Genomic DNA, 20,949 nt, shown 5'->3' with positions numbered 1-20,949 from the left:
ATCACGTGGATGTCAACTATATATTAAAAAAATGACATGGGATAGGTATAGTAGTTCCAGGAAACAGGTTAAACCGTTAGGAACAACTGTGTCCAGGAGGTGGATCCACTTCTCGTTTAAAAGGGCATGCCCAAATCCTCTCTTAAATGGATTGTTACTCAATGAGTTGGTTTTAATTTATAACATTGAGTTGATTTTTAGGCATTACATTTAAAGCATTTTAGCATGCTTTAAATGTAATGCCTAAAAATCAACTCAATGTTATAAATTAAAACCAACTCATTTTAGCATGCTTTAAATGTAATGCCTAAAAATCAACTCAATGTTATAAATTAAAACCAACTCATTTTAGCATGCTTTAAATGTAATGCCTAAAAATCAACTCAATGTTATAAATTAAAACCAACTCATTTTAGCATGCTTTAAATGTAATGCCTAAAAATCAACTCAATGTTATAAATTAAAACCAACTCATTTTAGCATGCTTTAAATGTAATGCCTAAAAATCAACTCAATGTTATAAATTAAAACCAACTCATTGAGTAACAATCCATTTAAGAGAGGATTTGGGCATGCCCTTTTAAACGAGAAGTGGATCCACCTCCTGGACACAGTTGTTCCTAACGGTTTAACCTGTTTCCTGGAACTACTATACCTATCCCATGTCATTTTTGTAATATATAGTTGACATCCACGTGATTAGTCCTTGTATTCTACATCATGGGGGTCTTCTGAATGTTGACTTTTAAGCACGCATCACGCACGCAACTACACACTGTTTTTTTGTTGTTGTGTGGATTGCAGTCACTTGTACATAGACTGCTTTCAAGGTAAGGAAACAAATGTGTAAATATGTAAAATCACTGAACTGTGCCTTTATGCTACACCCACATTACTCAGTATGTCCCACCAAGGAGAGGTCCCACTATAGGTGCGGGGTCGAGGGAAATTATGGCGCTGGAATTTGTGCAAGTCTGGACTGGAGCGTCTTACATATATATCCTGGGTCCTATCACTGGTAACCAAAGAGAAGAAAACAAACTGGGAAAAGGGAGAGGCTAACCTGAACTTGTCCAATAAAAAACATCCGTTTTCATTGCGAAAGGTTTTCAATTGCAAAACGTTTTGCTACGGTGTGCACTAATGGATACAATTCATGATTGTACTGTTTTTGCTGCCACCCAAAGGCTAATTTGACTGCAACACTTCAAGTGATTCCAGTCCGGTGTACACTTGGGTGTGGTCTATAGTAGACCAGCAGAGAACTGTTCAATTCCCTGCATGAGATACATATAACAGTCAATGGAATACATCAGATATCTTCTAAAACCAGAAAGATCATTTAAATAAAAGGGGCAATGGGAATTCCAAGTCATCCCTGCTATACTCTTGTTCTATTCATATTCATCTTTTTCTAAATCATGCAATTGAAGTTTGATATTCAAGTGAGCAAGTCCGTACACATCAATTTAATTGAATCAAATATACATACTCATTTAAATAACTGTTGTAAACTTCTGTACGCTTGTCTTGGACATGTACAGTACATGTTGCTTTACAGTCTGGACTTTCAATGGATTGAATTAGAATATTCAGCACATTAGTTATTGTCCAATTTCCAACACCAACCCCAAAACATAAGCATTGTAATGACTGTTAACGGTGCTTTACCATGCAATTAAATGGCTCGGGGGTCCAGACACATTTCCGTTTTTAAAATGTGACGTTTTACACAAAGTAGGCCCCAGTCGATCAAATGATCAAATGCAATGCTACACAATACTCTCTTAGAAAAAAAGGGTTCGAAAAGGGTTCTTCGGCTGTCCCCATAGGAGAACCCTTTTTGGTTCCAGGTAAGAACCATCTATAGAAAGAACTCTACATGGAACCCAAAGGGGTTCTACCTGGAACCAAAACGGGTTCTATTTAAAGGGTTCTCCTATGGGGACAGCCGAAGAACCCTTAAGTTCTAGAATCCGCCTTTTTTTCTAAGAGTGTATAGTCATTATCATTATAATTAGTTATGGTAATAAATAACAAGTATGCCTGCTATAACTATACTGCTATTTACTAATAGTAACTGTAGTAATAATAATAATGATAGTCTATAATAAGAAAGAATGGTAGTTAATGGTGTGATTACAAATATGACGTTATTATTACGACGATTATAACCTTATAACTCAAGTAAACAATATCTAAGGGGTTCACATGTTGAATGGTTCGTCCCACACAAAGCTGTCTTTTAAAATCCTGCTTCCAGGACTCTTGACTGCAAGTATGTCCTTAAACTATCCGAGACTTTTAGGAGGATGGTGATGGGAGTTCCGCTTGTTGCAACAACATAGCCAATGCGTCCAGGGTTCTTATGGCACTGCCAACTAAAGCATACTCGGTTACTCCCTTTTCGTTTCCATAAGCAGCTCTTGCCGTACAGCTTCCATATAAGCATCTCTTGGCGTACGTCTTCTTTTATCATGATGTCTTTAGTTATGAGATTAGGTCTATCATGTTTATTTTCTCCTCCTCTGTGCTATGCTTCTCCTGCTGTCAGCCGTCTCTTCTAAAGAGGCAGGATAGAGAGACATTAAGCTGTAATGTTCCCCCCACCCATCTCATCTACTGTAAAGAGGCAGTATAGACAGACATTAAGCTGTAATGTTCCTCCCACCCATCTCATCTACTGTAAAGAGGCAGGATAGAGAGACATAAAGTTGTAATGTTCCTCCCACCCATCTCATCTACTGTAAAGAGGCAGGATAGAGAGACATTAAGCTGTAATGTTCCTCCCACCCATCTCATCTACTGTAAAGAGGCAGGATAGAGAGACATAAAGTTGTAATGTTCCCGCCACCCATCTCATCTACTGTAAAGAGGCAGTATAGACAGACATAAAGCTGTAATGTTCCCCCCACCCATCTCATCTACTGTAAAGAGGCAGTATAGAGAGACATAAAGCTGTGAGGTTCCACATTTCCAAGTGCAAGGCACTTGTGTCGTAGAGATGTAGGCGAAACTCCCCTCACCCCAGCCTGAAGAAATGCTCGTTAAAGGCAGTAAAGCCTATAGCGCCTATACAGAAAAACAACATCTAAATGGCATAAATATGAGGGCGCGCCAGTGGAAAAATGGCTCACACCCAAGTAGTGGTAAAGTACAAATGTTTTCTATTTAAAGTCAATGGCAATGGAGCGTGTAAGATACATAACACTTGTTCTATAACACCTGCCTCTCACATGTTGACGAGTTCTTAACGAGACCATTCCATTTGAAAAACAGCCTTCGTGGCTATGGGTATAGGCTCATTTCATTCGGCTAGATTGGAAAAGTCATCCAAAACACCATCATTTAGCTAAACATGTCAAATCACTGCAACATTTGAGAAATTCACCAATATCTTTGGCATATAGCCTTGTTGATGAGCTTGGTGGAGTATATGTGTTCATCTTGAAAGTGACCACCCATTTGTTGATCAGCCATGTTACAGCTGAACAAAAAAGGTAAAACAAACAACTCGTATCAAATAGCTATATTTTTCATGTCATTTATTTTTCAAAAGTAAAGATTAGCATCCTATTTTATTTGTTGACAACTTTTAATTCGAATTTATAGGCGTTTCATACCGAGTTTGGGGAAACCTGCAATAGGCCTATCAAACAGTTAACGCGAATTAACCATTGAGACATTTGTCACGGTAATAAACGAATGAACTTCATCCGGGGCACAGGGCAGGGGTGTTTGTGGCCCCTTTCTCACAAATGGTGACCCTTTTCCTCCCCCGAACTTGAGTTCTGCAGCACGCAAAACGAGACTGACTGTGCAATCTGAAGAATGGGATACAACAAACGACATACTTTAGCATGGTTTAAAATGCTTTTTAACCTATATATAGTTAGCCTAAGGGACTCATGTCATGCTCACAGAGAATAGAACCATTAGGCTTTTGCCATAAAGTTGTATTATTTAACGAACCATTTGATCATTCAATATTTTGTAGCCTACAAATTACATGCATTCCAACAATTCCAAGACATTACAGTCTCCATTTTACGCACAGGCCTAAGTACTCACCTGGAGCCTTGTTTTGAGTCTCGTTTCATTGAACTTCATGAATGCCATCTAGTCGTCTGGTGAGCACGCCGGCCGCAGCAGTCCCCACATGTCTGTTCTGACAATGGCAACTACACAGCCAACTGCAAAGTGCAATAAAACATGTCTGACTCGAGCTGATTTTGTTGGTTGGTGCTATATACCCTGAACTCTATTGTTGCATTTTAGAACACTTATGTCAGCGCAAAACGTGTCCACTGATGCAGATGATAGGAAAGAGAATGCATTACGCGCGTATGCTGCCATTCCATTCAGGTATCGTACTCTCACTAGGTGCAATAGTTTCGTTTATTATGAACCATATTTTACTTTAGGCTATATGTGTATTAGAATATCCAAGAGATGTCCCATTTCCTGTAATGTTGAACGCAATATTCATTTTTAGAGTGCCCCACAATAGTATTACAATCTGACGCTAGTCTTGCTATGCTACGGCCCTGCACCAAATTATTTAGCCATAAGAGATTGAGATTGAGACACGAGAAATTGTTTTGGTCAACAAGTGACAATTCTAACTTCGGGTAGGTCTTATAGGAAATATAATGGATTCTGAATTTGCATAAAGCCTATCCATTTATATACTGATAGAAATGGAAATGCGTACAAATATATTGATATATAGAAATGGAAATGCGTACAAATATATTGATATACAGAAATGCAAATGCGTACAAATATATTGAAATATAGAAATGGAAATGCGTACAAATATATTGATATATAGAAATGGAAATGCGTACAAATATATTGATATAGCGCTAGATTGAGATGGGCTTCTGTATAATACAAATGTATTCTTCTTGCAGCCTTAGCCCACATGCTGTAGGCTAATATTACTACTAGCGTAATACATTAGTGGAAAAGGCATAGTGGTTGTCGAAATAGATTGATCCGGAGCCTTTTATGGCAAATAGAAGGCTCTGGGTTGTTCTGGTATAATTGTATTTCATACAAACTGTATTTTACCCATACACTTTACAATGCCTTTATGCGTCCATACAACAGCATATGCGCCATATTGACCAATGTATGTTCCAGAGATAAAGAGTATATAACACATGAAAATCATATTCAAAAGTATTAACCCCAGGATTGTCGTTAATAACAAAGGTTATTCGCACATGCTGCAACAAGGCCTTGATTTACCGTGACCTCAAAGGTGTTTCAAACCATACCAATACATTATTTGGTATGGTTACTTATACATTTGGAAAATAATTTCATATGACACACTTTAATTAAGAAACGCATTCACTCATTGCAACGCATCAGTTGAACTAACGTCTCTGTCCAGTTCTGCCCCTGGTCACATGACTGGCGCTCTGAGGAATGGATGGAGAACAAACTGCACGTCAGCTTCACGTCTTACAATTTGTTGCTCAACGGATCTGCTTCAAAGTGACTGGAGCCTAGCAGCACATAGGAACGATGCGAAGGGAGGGTTGGTAGACTATTAGAGTAGGCTACAGGCTACGCAAGATCGAATCATTATGGATTTTGATGAGCGGGTCCCAGTTGGGTCTAATATGTATTTGCCCGGCAGCTGCACCTATTACGTCTCGGGAACAGACTTCTCAAGCCTCCCTCCTTTTTTGTCCCACCAGAGTCAGTCTTCTTGTCCCTTGACATATTCCTACCCATCCTCAACTCTGCCACAGCTTCCGTCTGTCAGAGAGGTAGCTTTCAGGGACTATCATGGCATTGGTAGCTCCAGTAAATGGCACCACCATAGGGGCGGTATGTCACACTGCTACCCCACTGAGGACACGGTGCATAGGGACTGTCTATCAAGCTCGACCACCTTGGGGGAAATATTCACGAGAAATAACTCCAGTGATGTCTATCACTCCAGCAGCTCCAATCCTACATCAAGTCTCCAGGGCAGTGTGAGTAGGAATGGAGTGTTACCGCAAGCATTTGATCAGTTTTTCGATACTGCTCAAGGGAGCGCAGACACCACACCAACAAGCGAACACTCCGTGGACAGAACTGTCACCAAACAACCTACAGTTCCGGTGACCGGTTCCGACAAGTGCCGGGATACAGAGGAGGGACCGCCGGGCGAGGTGAGCTGCAGTCCCGTGTCTTCTTCCGGCAACAATGAGGAGAAATATAGCGCCAGCCGTGAGTATAAAGACGACGTGCACCAGTTCTGTGAGAAAGTTTGCAATCTAACGCGCTGCTGTTAAGGCGTTTATATGCTGTTTTATAAGCGCATAAGGTTTATTGTGGGGCTGTAGATCTACCCCAACAAAAACTTTGTTATAAACGACAAGATCACGTGCTTGGAACTGAAATTGGCCGTGAAAGACAGAGAATTTCCCATTCTAAAATATTCGAGCATTCTTTGTAGGCCTATTAGTTGTTCTAGTTTATAGACGCATAGCTTGGCTTACTTTTCATAACGTATCAAACGACTGCAACGAGAACTTAATGAATTGATAGATTTATTGCAAAATTATATTTTTATACATTATAACCCAGGGACGTATTGAATATGTGCTGCATGGTTCCCCCTATAACCTGAATGGTATATTGTTATTATATTAATATAATCTTAGTGATATAGTATAAGGTGATAAAGTAAATAATTTTTAAAATGTAATTGATTTAATTGATTCTTTAATATTTTTAGCCAGGAGGATGGTCCACTCAGTAACAATTGCCACCCACTGGGCACAGACGTCAGTTCAACGTCTAATTTTGATTTACATTTGGTTGATTTGTCAACTAACGTGAATTCAACGTGAAATCAACCAAAAATGCCACCCTGTCATTGGATTTAGGTTAGAAGTTGGGTGAATAACAGACTAGATTCCCTTACATTGATGACTTTTTGCAAATCCAATCAGGTTTCCATGTTGATTCGACTTCATCACATTTAATTTTTTGGTTGAAATGACGTGGAACAACGTTGATTCAACCAGTTTTTGCCCAGTGGGCACTGTTTTCCAGAGAGTCCTGGGATCCATAAAATCTATAAAAACATACACATTACATAGAAAATGTGTAGAAAGCACAGCATACACCGTAGAATACATTAGGCTAGTATACACAGCACTAGAAAGCGTTAACCACTGCGTTTTTGTAATGATGTTCCTTTTGTGAGGTGTTTGATGTTGTCCAGAGGTGTTATTATTAGGGCTATTGCTTTTTACCACCCACCCGTCATTTCCATATACTGAACTCCAAGAAATGTCATGATTATGTTGCATAATGTACCCTAAATATGCATAGAAATGTTGGGATTTCATGCTTATTAAAAGCAAAACATGGCCAAAAACATTTATCCAGTTTCAACCTTAATTCAAGGCTTTCAGTTTTAGTTTTTATGATTTTTTTTTTTTTTACAAAAGCCTCAACTTGTTGTCAGTCTATTTAGACCCTTGTTTATAACCCCTTTGACACCATTTATGTATTTTTCCCAGAACGAAAGCAGCTCCCTGTTTGATCTTTCTATCTGAATTGCAACTCTTCCTTTCAGGTGGACAGAGAACCCGTAAGAAGAGATGTCCATACACCAAATACCAAATCAGAGAATTGGAGAGGGAGTTCTTTTTCAGTGTTTACATCAACAAGGAGAAACGTCTTCAACTTTCGAGGATGCTCAATCTCACCGACCGCCAAGTTAAAATCTGGTTTCAAAACAGGAGGATGAAAGAGAAGAAACTGAACAGAGACCGTTTTCAGTATTATACCACGAACCCTATGCTTTAACACTGGCGGATGGATGTCATCTCCCCTCAGACAAGGCATGCATGAAGCTCAATCGCTAATTTAAAGTTCGTTGGTCTGCAAATTCCTGATTACACCTCTCCCGTGATGAACGGACATTTGTAGATGTATTTGTCCACCATACTTATTTTGTTGAGAGTAATATCTAGTGTATTATTATTATTATTATTAGTATTGGCCTATTTTCATTTTAGGTGATTTTCTTGTTGATCTTTTGATCTTTCTATTTGTTGTTACGAAAGTGTGGTGCCACCAAAACAGAACATATATTTGGTCGAATCCTAACTTGCGTAAAAGTCACATTTTTGAGCAAATTATTTAATTGGCATCAATGCATAATGCATGAATTACACGAAAGTTTGATTTACGCGCGCCCATTTCATGTCAAATTCGACATTTAACTATGTACCATATTTAACAACCTGTATCTTTACATTTATTATATATACACCTACAAAGAGGACATACCTTTTCCATGACGAGAAGGCATGATTTATCCCAAACTTTGTTGGTTGTTTGTTGTCGCCATTACACACGCACATAAGGACTAGGCTATAGTTTAACATAGGCCTGTTATTTATGCATTGATTGTCATTGTTGTTGTTCTCGTGAAATATTCGACATACAAAGGTTATATTGTAAAATTGTTCAATCAACCCTGATACTTGAAAGTGTTCGTTTTGTTTAAGTTCTCAATGTCGGAACATATCAGCTATTTTCCTGCGTTTTTGGCAAGAGAAAAGCTGCTCCAATACATTGAGCCGAAATTGCCTAATTGTGGGACATTTTAGTTCTTTGTCTTCATTTTTGAGCCAATTCAAATGTTCCTCGGTGTAAATACCCTACGATGTTTTTTGGAATGATTAGGCCCTATATAGGCTTAGCCTATTTCACACACCCTATTGGAGACATACGAGTCACAGGTCGAGACCTTTCCCTTTGTTTTCTTAGTTTATTTTCTAAATTGGATGAATGGGTCTATATGTCTCGAGAAAAGATCTCCTTGTATGATTCTCGACATAAAACCTGGCTGCGTGGGTCATATCAGATGTATGATGTATTTGACTTTACATTGCCCCCATGGGCCGAAATGGGATCCTGTGCCATTAATGTTAAATATCCATTACGGAAGTTCCACCCAAAAGGTTGTCTAGCACGTTATTTTATTCAACTTTATGTACCATGCTAAACCATCTATCACCGGACGACTTTTATATACAATCAACGTCTGGAGTTTAAATGTCCCGCGTTTAAGTTTATTGTTTCAAAAATAATACTAGGCCTATAAAAGAGAATGTATAGCCTACTTTAAATAAATAAAGCAAAATACTTAAGGTAGGCCTACATTTAAAATAAACTTGATCAGTTGTTGTTTTATTATATTGCTAAATGTTGATATTAGACCTACTGATTGTGTATTAGGCCTATGTGTAAAACTGGCTAATGTTTGTCAATATTTCGGTTAATGTCTTATAGTTCAAAGCCTATGGGCGTTCATGAATAGTGGGCTAGTGAAAACACCAATTAAGAGGGATAGCAGCATTAAGCTAGTGTAGATGGCCGACTGCAGCCAGTCCGGGTGATGGTGTTGGGCCGTGCATCCTGTCCAGTCAGGCCAGCCGGAATGCCGCCTTTACGGACACATCCTCCCTGTTGCTGCAGCAACTTGGCCATAAAACGCGTCTTCGTCTGGAGCATTTGTACAATTGGAGTGTAGTGCAATAAACCGTCTGAGACCAAGGTTATTAACTGTGACTAAGGGCTTTAAAAACAACGGCTGCCTGCCTGGGAGCATTGAAAGCTTGTGTTCGCGGACTTTTCCTTCTTCATTTGTCTCAGCAGCTCAGCGTGCACGGGCAGGAATATATTCAGGATGGAATCTGCAGTTCGAACGTGGTTGTTTGTTTGTTCCACTGGGAGGCGCTGCTCGGATCAATGTCATGGATCAATGCCGTGATGTGAACGGAACTCTGGCCGAGACTACTTCCCATGCATCAAACATCCAAAGATTCACAGACTCATTCCATTACAGGGTTTCATTGTTCAGGTAATTATCCCTATGTGTGTATAATTGTGACATATTCTCTTATTTTTATCGAAATATATTTCAAAATGCTCGAAATGGGAAAACAAATACGTGTGTGGTCCATTTTTTCTTGGTAAAATGGGATAAAGTGAGGCGTTTTTGTAAAGAGCCTTTCCATTCTGCTAGAAAATGATATATAAAGCTGGTTTATAGCTGAAATACACATTATTGGAAATATAATATTAGATGACACAATGTATTAGAACAAATGTATTCCATATGGGAGAGGATGACTGAATAGGCCTACCTACCGTTTCACAGCACAGAATAGCTTGTGGTTATTTTATACAATATACATCTCAATATAACCAATATGCTAAACGGAAAATAACTTTAAACATAGGCCGTATGCTGTCTAGAGATGTCTATGACGTTTTTCTGGAAAAATAACACGAACTATTCGAATGGTTCTTATTTGAGTCATTATTACCATAGTTTACCAAATACGAAACGTTAGATTATAACATGTGTTTAGTTTGTGTGTGTGTTGGGAAGGGGAACATTGTAGCTGAGTATCCCATAGCCTACCGGAGGGCTTTTTAGTCTCCAGTGAAAAATAAAATAGCTGTTAGCGGATGTAGTAAAGTGCCACATTACGCACGAGGGGCGCAGGCATATTTTTTTGTCCCGTTGCAAGAATAACTTGGAACAGAGGAAGTATTGTTAACATTATTTTATTAGCCGCTATAAGGAGACATGCATTAAATGATTTTAAGTATGATAATAACTTAATAATAACTTTAAGTACCACTGGCTAGAGGTAAATAAACAGGCTGTTGAAATTATTCTACACACGTCATGAGACTAGTACCCACTCAAATCAATGGCTTAGGCTATTCCTTTTTTTAAATTAATTTCTAAATCGGATAAAATCCCAAATAAGTCGCACCATATAATGTTTTTGGTATCAGAACAATAACGTAATATAACCGTGGTAATTATAGTAACAAACATAGCAAGGATGATATTTTTCCTAACTGCATGGGTGAATACTAAAGGCAGTGGTATTTATAAAGGCTGTGGTTAGAACCACATAACACAGCTAGGCCTATTGCTATGATTTACATAGGCCTAATCTATTTCTATTCAATTTGGGGATATGAGTCTGAGGATATTGTTTTCAATTGGATTCTTAAGGAAATAAATGGGATCCCACAGAAATTGGTTCTGCCGGTGTATAAAATCATCTAAACGTGCCGAGTTGTACACTTGTAAAATGCATTACGCACCAATTACGCACAAGGTTTTTCATAACAAATGCACATGTCTTTGATAAATAACGTGTTTGTAACGTGTTTGTTTTAGATTATATTTCCCATTATGTTAACAAGATAGGTAAACAATCTTTGCCACAGCCTATTTTGTTTCTGACTTAACCAGCAGCAAAGTAGAAAACTCGTTTTGTTCTAATACTATACTCTGGCTTCATGTAGGCCTATTAGCCTTTATATTGTCAAGTTGATTATTGTTTACGCATGTAAAATGATCTGTAATTGGTAGCTAAATAGCTCACATTCACGCTTGTAACTAAGGGACATTAACTAATAGTCAAATAGATATTTTGTCACAATGTTCTGTGAATTTGAATAGAGCAACGTTTTGACGCTTCCTGGAGAGGAAAGTGTAACGAGCTTTCCACTAAACTGTTTTCAAGGTCTGAAGACATCTGCAGTTATTTGCACTGTCCCTTCACATGTAAATAGTTCATAGTTCTTTGTGTATGATTGTATCTTCCCCTCTCTCGTGTGTGTGTGTGTGTGTGTGTGTGTGTGTGTGTGTGTGTGTGTGTGTGTGTGTGTGTGTGTGTGTGTGTGTGTGTGTGTGAGAGGGTGCATGAGGTCAATGTTTACAACACAGATTATCGTAAAAGGTAATGCAGCCCATGTCATGTCACCTATACTATCTATCCACCATTTTAGGTTGAACTGATAGCTTTTAATACACCACTTACCTTTACTTTTTCATGTATTATATTAAATCTTTAAACAAAATGAATATGGCATTACGTGCTTTCAATGGGAGGAGTCTCTCTTCTTGTGTTTTAATTGGCTGTCAGCTAAAGCGCAGAGAAGTGTGAGTATCTGTAATTATATTCAGCATGTTTTGCACAAGAAATGTCAGCCAGAAAGGGCTATCCTCATCCTCCGTCAAATTATACGCCAACGATGTCATGCTCTGACAACCAAAGTGGAAACTCGTTTTTAGTGGACTCCTTAATCCACGGACGAACCGAGAGCGGTGCCTCATACTACCAAAGTAACGGCGTGTATTTGTCACCAGGCTCCGAGTACTCTTATGGACTACCCAACCGCGCTTTTTTCTCGGGGCTCAGTAAACGCAACGAGAGCAATTCTCAAACTATGGTACCCTCATCTGGCCCATATTCACATATTCAAGGGATGGAAACATGGCTAGAGACTTCGAGATCTTGTCGAGTAGATCAGCCGAACAACCAGCAGCAAATTGCTCATTGTTCATTCTCTCCGAGCATCAAAGAGGAGAATGCGTATTGCCTGTATGAATCAGAGAAGTGTCTTAAAGGGTCAACAACGACGGAAGACAATTCCTATTCCCGGTTAACACCGGGATCATGCCCGGTTACAAACAGCACCGTGCCTGTTCCCGGTTACTTCCGCCTGTCTCAGACATATACCTCTTCAAAGGTGTATCAAGACGTTCAGCGGAACCCACAGCCTACTCACTTCGCTCTACAACGTCCGGCCCGTTTCGACACCTCACCGCCGTCTCCTACCCCGGTGGTGGATACAGGCAGGAGGGAGAGTGAAGCACTGCCTGACCCACCGCCATGTGCTCCGGATGAGGACACCCGGGCACCGTCTGTAGATGGTTTGTCCTCCGCCGAACCCACCGAGAGCTGTGCAGAAAGTCCAGACAAACCCGTTAAAGGTGAGTACTGCTCTAAATCCAAAATATGACGTTTATGACAATGGGATCTTGATGGGTGTACATGGAGGGAGTGTAGTGTCAATGCCCCCGAGTCAGTGTAGATGTGCCTTGGCGTTAACCTTGGTTTTTAGAGGCATATCCTACTGCTATATCGATTATATTGTGGACATGAAAACTTCCCCATATGTGGGTTATATGCGCAGCGGTAAAGGCATGTCTTTGTGGGGTTTGACAGAGTGGCCACGAGCTGGGATTTCCTCCAGTTTTTTTAAATTATTTTATGACGAGGAGCAGCAAGGCCAATCCTGTCCAGTACATCTGTCTAATACAACGCATTGATGTCCTCAGTCTTCCCCATAAACCAGCAACTGCAGCCATCATTTCAGCAGACTATGAGTTACTTTTATGTCTTAATAAAGGCGTATTATTACATTGAAATATAATTAAGTGAATCTTGAGCACAACGTGGATGTAATAGCTTAGGTTTTTGGATAGATACAAAATATGTGCATACAACGGGCATTGTGTGTGTGTGTGTGTCTACATTAACTTCGTATTACTGTCAAATAAACTCATGGGCTCAGGATGGCTATTTAAAGATAATTTTAGACAACACATTTTTTATTTTGATAGGTATTAGGTCAGTGTTTGTCTATAGATGCAAACATGTTATGGAATTGGGGAATGCATTATTTCTGTGTACAATAATTACATTTGGGCAACAATTATTTTAAAGTTACATCAGTGCAGTAGCATGAAAGAAAAATATGTTGCCCGCACTAATTTCTCTTTCAATGTCTTTCTACAGGAGGTGGAACATCTGAAACCAAAGCTAACTGGCTGACAGCGAGGAGTGGCAGGAAAAAGCGTTGTCCCTACACCAAGCACCAGACTCTTGAGCTAGAGAAAGAATTTCTCTTCAATATGTACTTGACTCGTGAGCGTCGCCTGGAGATCAGCCGCAGCGTCCACCTGACAGACAGGCAAGTCAAAATCTGGTTCCAAAACCGAAGAATGAAACTGAAAAAAATGAGTCGGGAAAACAGGAGCTATCGGGAGCTAGCGAACAACTTCAGTTTTTCGTGAGACATTCGTGCCGTATTTGGCTCCCTCCTCCATCAATGGCCAGAGCGCCTTCCTTTGAGAAACCCTTGTCGTGTGAATATGACCGTGTAGGTTAGGGCTACTATTGCTAACTTATTGATATGTCGTTTTGTTGACATTTTACCTGAATTACGTCTCTGTTTAGTTTGTCGTGGTTATGTATTTATACTGTCATAACATATGGTTGCTCCCTTTATGTATATACCAACAGTTACTATAGAAATGGAACGACTTAAGTGTTCCAGAGCTGCACAATATCGGCATTCGTGGTACATAATACATGTATATAGCCACCTTGAGGGACGCATTGACATCTGTGCATGCTGGAATAGCTCTCGGGGAAATGTTGTAACCTGTAGCAATATAGGCCTACGTTACGTCATGGCTAAAGAGCCTCGATGGATTTGATATTTAATATCTGCACATTTCGCTGGTATTATAGCCATATATACTAAAAGCATCACACAATAACTATTTTGTTAAGGGTTTTATTTATACACAAGAAACGTATCTGAGACTTGTAAATATTGTTTACAGTTTGCCTTCTCGTATTTTTATTAATATTTTTATTGTTCTCTCCAAACCGTTTTAATAATATTGCCCATATTGTCATTGCTTTGTCTATAGAGAGACTATACTGTGAAATGAATTGATATGTTGTCTGTTGGCCTCACTAAGTAAGTCAATAAAAACATGGCACGTTTTTACCTTGCATTGGAATGCTTTAGTCCACAGATCATCTCTCTTGTATAGAATGTAATCTTTCATACCCACGAGAGGAATAGCCTGGTGGTGGGACCCCCTCTTTATTCCACGAGCTTCCATTTGTTCAGTTGCGGGTTGGTTTTACAGTAAAGAAAAAAAGAACATCAGTTTCCTCTTTTGTGTGACGCTGATGCCCTTCATTTCAATAGGAATCATTGCCCGAGTCATAGCCATGATGCATCACTACACTTGTTGTCTAGGACTCCCTGGAAAAGAGAGGCATGTGTTACTGAGTGGACTATCCTGGCTAAATAGATACAAATGAAATGACCATTGTGAAGTTTTATGGTCAACGACACTCCATCGGGATCGCTCTTGTTTACTGCAGGGTGTACTGGATAGATGGTGGCAAAATGACCCGGAAAACAACATTATTTTCTCAAGGACATTACTGGCGGTAGTTTGGTTCATCATCATATGCTATCTATGAAAGGACACAGTCTGTCGACATGTGGAGCGCTGTGAAATATGCACGCAATAAGACACACCACTTGGACTGTATCTTTTCAGGTGTGCAAATGTTGTGTTATGTGTAAAAGAAGTGTAAACATTGAGAAATGCTAGAATTTTGACCATCTAATTACAATTACGCATAGAATGAGAGTGAATTATAGGATCCCTATGATTTCGACTGTATCTGTTCCAGTTGTGCGAACGGAATCAATGCGTCAAAAAAATGCTTGTAGACTATATCTATTTCTTTAGGAGGAGAGAGGGCTGTTGAGGGGTTCAGGTAGTTTCGTGTTGTTAGGCTGTATTTTCCCTCACCACACAAAACTGCCTTAATTGCCTCAGTAAAAACTCTGCGCTTCACAGAACACTCCAAATTGTCTCTGGCAACAGAGCTGTGCCCCGAAGGAAGTAGGCTACATATACTGAGTAGCCTAATCGTGTGTAGAATATTCTATAACAATTCCGATGCATTTGTTTATGTCATGTGTCTGCGGAAATGAATTGTCTCTCATGTCGACATTAGGCTATTATAAGCATGCATACAGTGCAGCGGAGACAGCCTACAGATTTCGCGCCAACCTGTGACTTCAAAAGCACAAAAAAATCTCGGAGTCTGCTTTTTTAACTGTATGTTTATTGTGGTACAGCGTGATATAAGCATAATTCAATAAAATTCCAATGCAAGAACCCCCAAAATGTAGTCCATTCCCCGATTTCAACTGCCCCCTTAGTCACTTTATCCTGGCGCCGAGTCTGATGTATATAACAAAAAGAAAAAACTAACAAAAAAATCAGGGCTGCAAGGGAAATTTTGTTCCTCACATATATCGCCATATCTATTCAAAACAACAACAAAAGACGAGCAGTAGACGCGGCCTGTATGTCTCAGAGGGAGAGATAGCGAGTTGGCTTGAGGGAGAGGAAGGACTGCAAGGCCTCGGTTATGATCATTGCAGTCTGGCCAATGCCTCGTGCGCTGCTGCAGCGTTCCCAGTGGCACGGATTCGAAGTGCCGGATGCGTCTGCTGCGCCACACAATGGACACAAAGGATGGATTTTATTGGCGATATTTAGTCCAGACAGCCAGGTTGTAACCTAAAGAAAAACAACTAAATAGCCCCCGTGATAAAAACAGACTGCTATAGCACCTAACGTTTTTTCTCTCTCCCCACTTTGATAGCTAAAAGCGCCGCACAGACAGTCCTAGTGTTCACTCATTGGTCCATAAATAGTAAGGGTCTGTTATGGTTTTACACACTAACACAACGGGATCTTTCTCCATAATCTATTGACACTTGGATATGTTGATGCTACTATGTAGAAGTATTGTATTTTTATTTCTGAACACTAATTCGATGGTAGAATACACATAGCTTGTTCCTTGTGTACACATATTGTGTAAGTGGTTGTATATGCCTGTGTTTTGCAGTCTTAAATATAAATAATAGTCCTAGTCTTACTATCAGATAATAGCCTATGTGACGTATGCATTTTTAGATTCGGTCTTAACTTTTTCGAATCGATTTGGGACAATAATTTGGTAAGTAAGATCTAATTCATTCGTTGGAATTAATAATACACACTATAATAAAAAATAATAAAAAATGTATGACTGAAAAGCCCTTTCAATGGGAGTTATCCATTGGAGATTCTCTACTGAACATGATTTTTAGTCCAGGACTATGGTTCAATCTGTGTCCGGGAAACCGGCCCTTGGTGTGTTTATCCTATAGGGCCACATAGGTCTACATATATAACGTTTTACATGGAATTTAAATGTTCATATCCCAGAGCAGTGGAGACAGTATCACTAAAATATTTGCTGTTTTAGTTGTCCTTATTTAAGTGAACCAAAATGGAATAATCTCAAACCGTTTGAAGAGCATTACTCGGATGACAATCGAAATATCAGGTTTGAATAACACGTGTAATAAATAGCCTAATAACAATGAAAATGATGTACGCCACAGCACATATGGTAACCTATAGGTTTGCCTGTGACTTTATTATGAATACATCAAATGGCATTAAATGGCAAATATGATTAATATGGCAAATGCCAACTCACACTCACATCAGCGTACCTATAGTTACATATGCCTATTAACTCACAGGTCTACTATTTTTAAATGTGGGTATGTATTTGGCCAAATAATATTGCTGCATGTATTTTCTTTAGAGTCCTATTTAATAAGTAGCCTATATAACGATATCGCAAATCTAATGCTATAAAGTATTTTGGAATAACCTCGGAGCTTTTGCCCTTATAGGCCTATAGGCAATAATGGACTGAATTATGTTGATAGATACTGGATAATTTATTGAATAAATTCATTCTATAGAATTCCACATTTTAGATCGGTGGTGAGAGTTCTTAGAAGGAAATGAATGTGTCTTAATCTGCGCGTAGTAAAGACTATACGTCACAGAGGAGATATAGCTCCTTACTACTTTGCTGCATTCCTTTATTATTTAAGGAGGCTAGAAAAACATGCTATACTCTCTCACTTTCTAGACCTATATAAAACATATCAACGTTAAAGTCTCATCTCAAAACTGAAATCATAAACCTTACTGCTTGTATAAAATGATATAGGCATATGACTTTGCTATTAAAAATATAACGGAGGAAAATGGTGACCATTTAGCTAGTTGAGTAGACTGATTTATTATTTATTGTTCTGTCCCACGGTCACGTGTCTGCGGCACCCAATCCAATCCCGGCCAAGGTTCAATTTATTGAACGAATGTGGTGGTTCTTGGTGCAGCGAAGTAGTATCATGATCCTGTTTTTCTAAATATATTACAGTGGACGTTTAGTTGCCTTTGTGTATTTGTTGTCATGTCGACATTAGGCACGCTTAGTTACTATGCAGACTCTCATCTTCCCCGCGACCAAGGGGATATTATGGCACACACATACTCAAGCGGACCAGGGCTGGAACAGGCGAGCCAGCCGATGCTAACTGAATATGGCGGTCAGGAATCGTGCCCTTTGCAGACAAAATCTTCTATTTTCAGTGCGTCTTGGAGTCCCATTTCTGCTCATCAGCCTCCGAGCAGCGCATCTATAACACACCAGCCCTATTTACACCACCATTGTCCAACAGGAGATACCGATGGGATGTTTATGCGTTCCTGGGCGTTGGAGCCGGTTTCTACGTCGATATGTTTAACGGGATTATCGTCAAATATGAACTATGATATCAAACCCGAGCCGCTGATAGGAAATGGGGACTGCACAACGCTGGAAACGCACACACCGCTTGTGTCCGACATTGACAACGGACCGTTCCGCGCAGAGAAGGATACGATCGCGTGTGATGCCATTTTCTCCAAACCCAACGAAGAGAGCAGCACATCAACCGTAGAGGAAAAGAGGGAGATCAACACAAGTAAGCGCGGCATCTTTCATTTGGCTTCATGCGTAATGGTGATCATTATCTCATATGTGTCTCGATCTTTGGAATTCATTCATGTTGAATTAAGCAGGAATCTAGAAATATAAGGTCAGAGGCTGACGTTAATAAATTATTTATGATATACTATAGGCCTGCTGTAAAGGTTGAGTTCACGTCGAATTATTGTATCCATTATTTGATAACGAATGGATCCATATTGCGCCAAAGCAGTACCACTGACCGACAGTAGCAAAACCCCATCCCCTCCTCGATCTAGTTTGAAACCTACTGTGAAAGATAATATGATTTTGCTATTTGGATTATGATAGACAAAACTATACCAGTTAATTTCCCACTGTTGTGGGCAGTAGACTAGGCCTTAGGGTCAGAAGGCCGAAACGAGCACACAAACGGCTGACTGTATTAGCTACTGCATGTTGGCTATTTCAGCAAGACCTTGTCTGCTGTTGTTCGTCATCCACAGTTTGTAATACCATTCTGACTCTTGTGGAAACACTATTTCTCATGAGCTCTGTCTCGCTTTTGTCGAACCCTCTTTCAGATGACCCATCCTCCAACTGGCTTCATGCAAAATCCACCAGAAAAAAGCGCTGTCCATACTCTAAGTATCAGATTCTCGAACTGGAGAAGGAGTTTCTGTTTAACATGTATCTCCCCCGCGACCGTAGATACGAAGTAGCAAGAGTTCTTAATCTGACTGAGAGACAAATTAAAATCTGGTTTCAGAACCGCCGGATGAAGATGAAGAAAGGGAATAAGGACCGTCGAAAGACATGTTAAAAAGGTGAGCCGTGCGGGCCCTGTAGACCCGTAGAATAAACTGTGAATAGTTACAATTGGTGGACTTTCAGGAAACGAAGATATTTCTGGAAAATAGTTGCCAATCTATCCACATTTTGCTTGATCTATAGTCTGTTGTGTTCTGTAGGACTGTTGTGTTGTTGTCGTTGTAAAATCTGTCGGCTCGTTTTCTTCCTAGAGTGTTCTCTGTTTGATAATGCTTATTTGTTTGATTGGTACTTTGATGTTATCTCAATAACTTGGATGTAATTGGTAAATCATTTCATTAATGCACACAGATTACATGTTAGACATTGTCTAATGTTCGTTGCATGAAATGTTTCATGAATTGATTATGTGTTTTTTCACCCAGAGTTTAGTCTATGTTATAGGCATAATCATGTTTATGCGTTGACTACCTGAATGTGTTTCAACTACCTGTCAGACTATTTATTTATTCATCTTTTTTGCCGAAAGCAACATGTCGGTGTGACATTTTTTTTTAAATTGTTGGGATAAAAATCCTTAACAGTTTTGTCTATGGAATTAGAGCAACACTGTGCACTCGCAAAATACCTCAATGTCAGAGTATTCCGATTCTAAAATGGAAGAGTCGTTTGTATGAAATATCAAATAAAATGTCAAATTATTTTGTGCGTCGCAATCCATATTTATTGTTTGGAAATCAGAGAATTAATTGTTACTAAGATTCTAATTGTTCTAATTGTTGATAAATGTCCAACATCTGACAAGATATTTGTATTTATTTCCTTCTATCCAAAACATAACAACTATAGTTGCTACAGAACTTCATATTATTCAGATATAATTTTCATTTAAAAAGGCAACCATATTTTTCATGTTTAGGCCTATGCCTGATATAAATGTTGCGTATGATAAACTATCACAAGATGAATAGGCCTATTTATTAAAACATTAAACATATCCCTACTCAATATTTACAGAAAATGTTATTTATTTAGTAAAAGTTTGAGAGTATAGGTAGGCTAGGACTATGAGCATAATTATATCCAACAGGTACTAAAGAAGCGAACAGATGTAAATCCTACAGGCCTATATAGGATTAGTGGATTTAAAGCGGGCATTTCCCGTGTAGTCCATGTTGGCTTAGTACCACCACACACCGTTTCAACAGCCCCTTCTCTCCCTTTCCTTTAGGCCTTGTTATAATAGCACGACCATGAGTTCTGAATCCCAACATACAGTACATATAAAACGCATTGCTGGACATTGGACAAGCCAGCTCCATGCTATTTGCTATAGGCCAATGTGCACTGGCACACGATATTGGTTGCCATGCAGCAATAAACCACAATCACAGCTTTAACTGTTTATGGGGCGCAAAGCGATTGAGAGCGGAAAGGAAGCAACACCATGCAAGTCCTCGCGTCTGAATATCACTATAATATGCTTTTCATACAGGCTATTTTTAAAGGGGTAAACATTTTAATGGTTGTAATTACACACAACCATGGTTAACCACGTCGTTCAAAAAACATTCATTCAAACACATTGAAAACACCTATGTTTCCAGTCACACACACACACACACACACACACACAATT

At 39.3% G+C, this 20,949-nt stretch overlaps 3 protein-coding genes across 4 annotated transcripts; all 3 read left to right on the top strand.

The window, feature by feature from the left end:
• Positions 1–5,600: 5,600 nt before the first annotated feature.
• hoxa11b (homeobox A11b) lies at positions 5,601–7,827 on the top strand. Its single transcript, XM_038977483.1, has 2 exons — positions 5,601–6,234; positions 7,595–7,827. Exons 1-2 carry the CDS (start codon positions 5,601–5,603, stop codon positions 7,825–7,827), a joined length of 867 nt encoding a protein of 288 aa, XP_038833411.1.
• Positions 7,828–12,045: 4,218 nt separating this feature from the next.
• hoxa10b (homeobox A10b) lies at positions 12,046–13,991 on the top strand. Of its 2 annotated transcripts, none has more exons than XM_038977478.1 (2): positions 12,046–12,856; positions 13,644–13,924. In XM_038977478.1, the coding sequence occupies exons 1-2, from the start codon at positions 12,046–12,048 to the stop codon at positions 13,922–13,924; spliced, it is 1,092 nt and encodes a 363-aa protein (XP_038833406.1). The 2 variants fall into 2 exon arrangements, with proteins under 2 accessions (XP_038833406.1, XP_038833407.1); XM_038977479.1 differs by having other exon boundaries at positions 12,097–12,838; positions 13,647–13,991.
• Positions 13,992–18,002: 4,011 nt separating this feature from the next.
• hoxa9b (homeobox A9b) lies at positions 18,003–19,362 on the top strand. The gene is made up of 2 exons (XM_038976228.1): positions 18,003–18,555; positions 19,124–19,362. The coding sequence occupies exons 1-2, from the start codon at positions 18,003–18,005 to the stop codon at positions 19,360–19,362; spliced, it is 792 nt and encodes a 263-aa protein (XP_038832156.1).
• Positions 19,363–20,949: the final 1,587 nt, after the last annotated feature.

Source organism: Salvelinus namaycush, chromosome 37 (genome assembly GCF_016432855.1).
Source record: "Salvelinus namaycush isolate Seneca chromosome 37, SaNama_1.0, whole genome shotgun sequence".
Classification (NCBI taxonomy): Eukaryota; Metazoa; Chordata; class Actinopteri; order Salmoniformes; family Salmonidae; genus Salvelinus; species Salvelinus namaycush.
This window is presented reverse-complemented; position numbering and strand designations above follow the sequence as displayed.

Coding starts and splice junctions, on each gene's coding strand:
- hoxa11b (XM_038977483.1), top strand. CDS start 5,601: ATGGATTTTGATGAGCGGGTCCCAGTTGGGTCTAATATGTATTTGCCC. Junction 6,235..7,594: donor GGAGAAATATAGCGCCAGCC/GTGAGTATAAAG, acceptor TCTTCCTTTCAG/GTGGACAGAGAACCCGTAAG.
- hoxa10b (XM_038977478.1), top strand. CDS start 12,046: ATGTCAGCCAGAAAGGGCTATCCTCATCCTCCGTCAAATTATACGCCA. Junction 12,857..13,643: donor AGGTGAGTACTGCTCTAAAT/CCAAAATATGAC, acceptor AATGTCTTTCTA/CAGGAGGTGGAACATCTGAA.
- hoxa9b (XM_038976228.1), top strand. CDS start 18,003: ATGTCGACATTAGGCACGCTTAGTTACTATGCAGACTCTCATCTTCCC. Junction 18,556..19,123: donor AAAGAGGGAGATCAACACAA/GTAAGCGCGGCA, acceptor ACCCTCTTTCAG/ATGACCCATCCTCCAACTGG.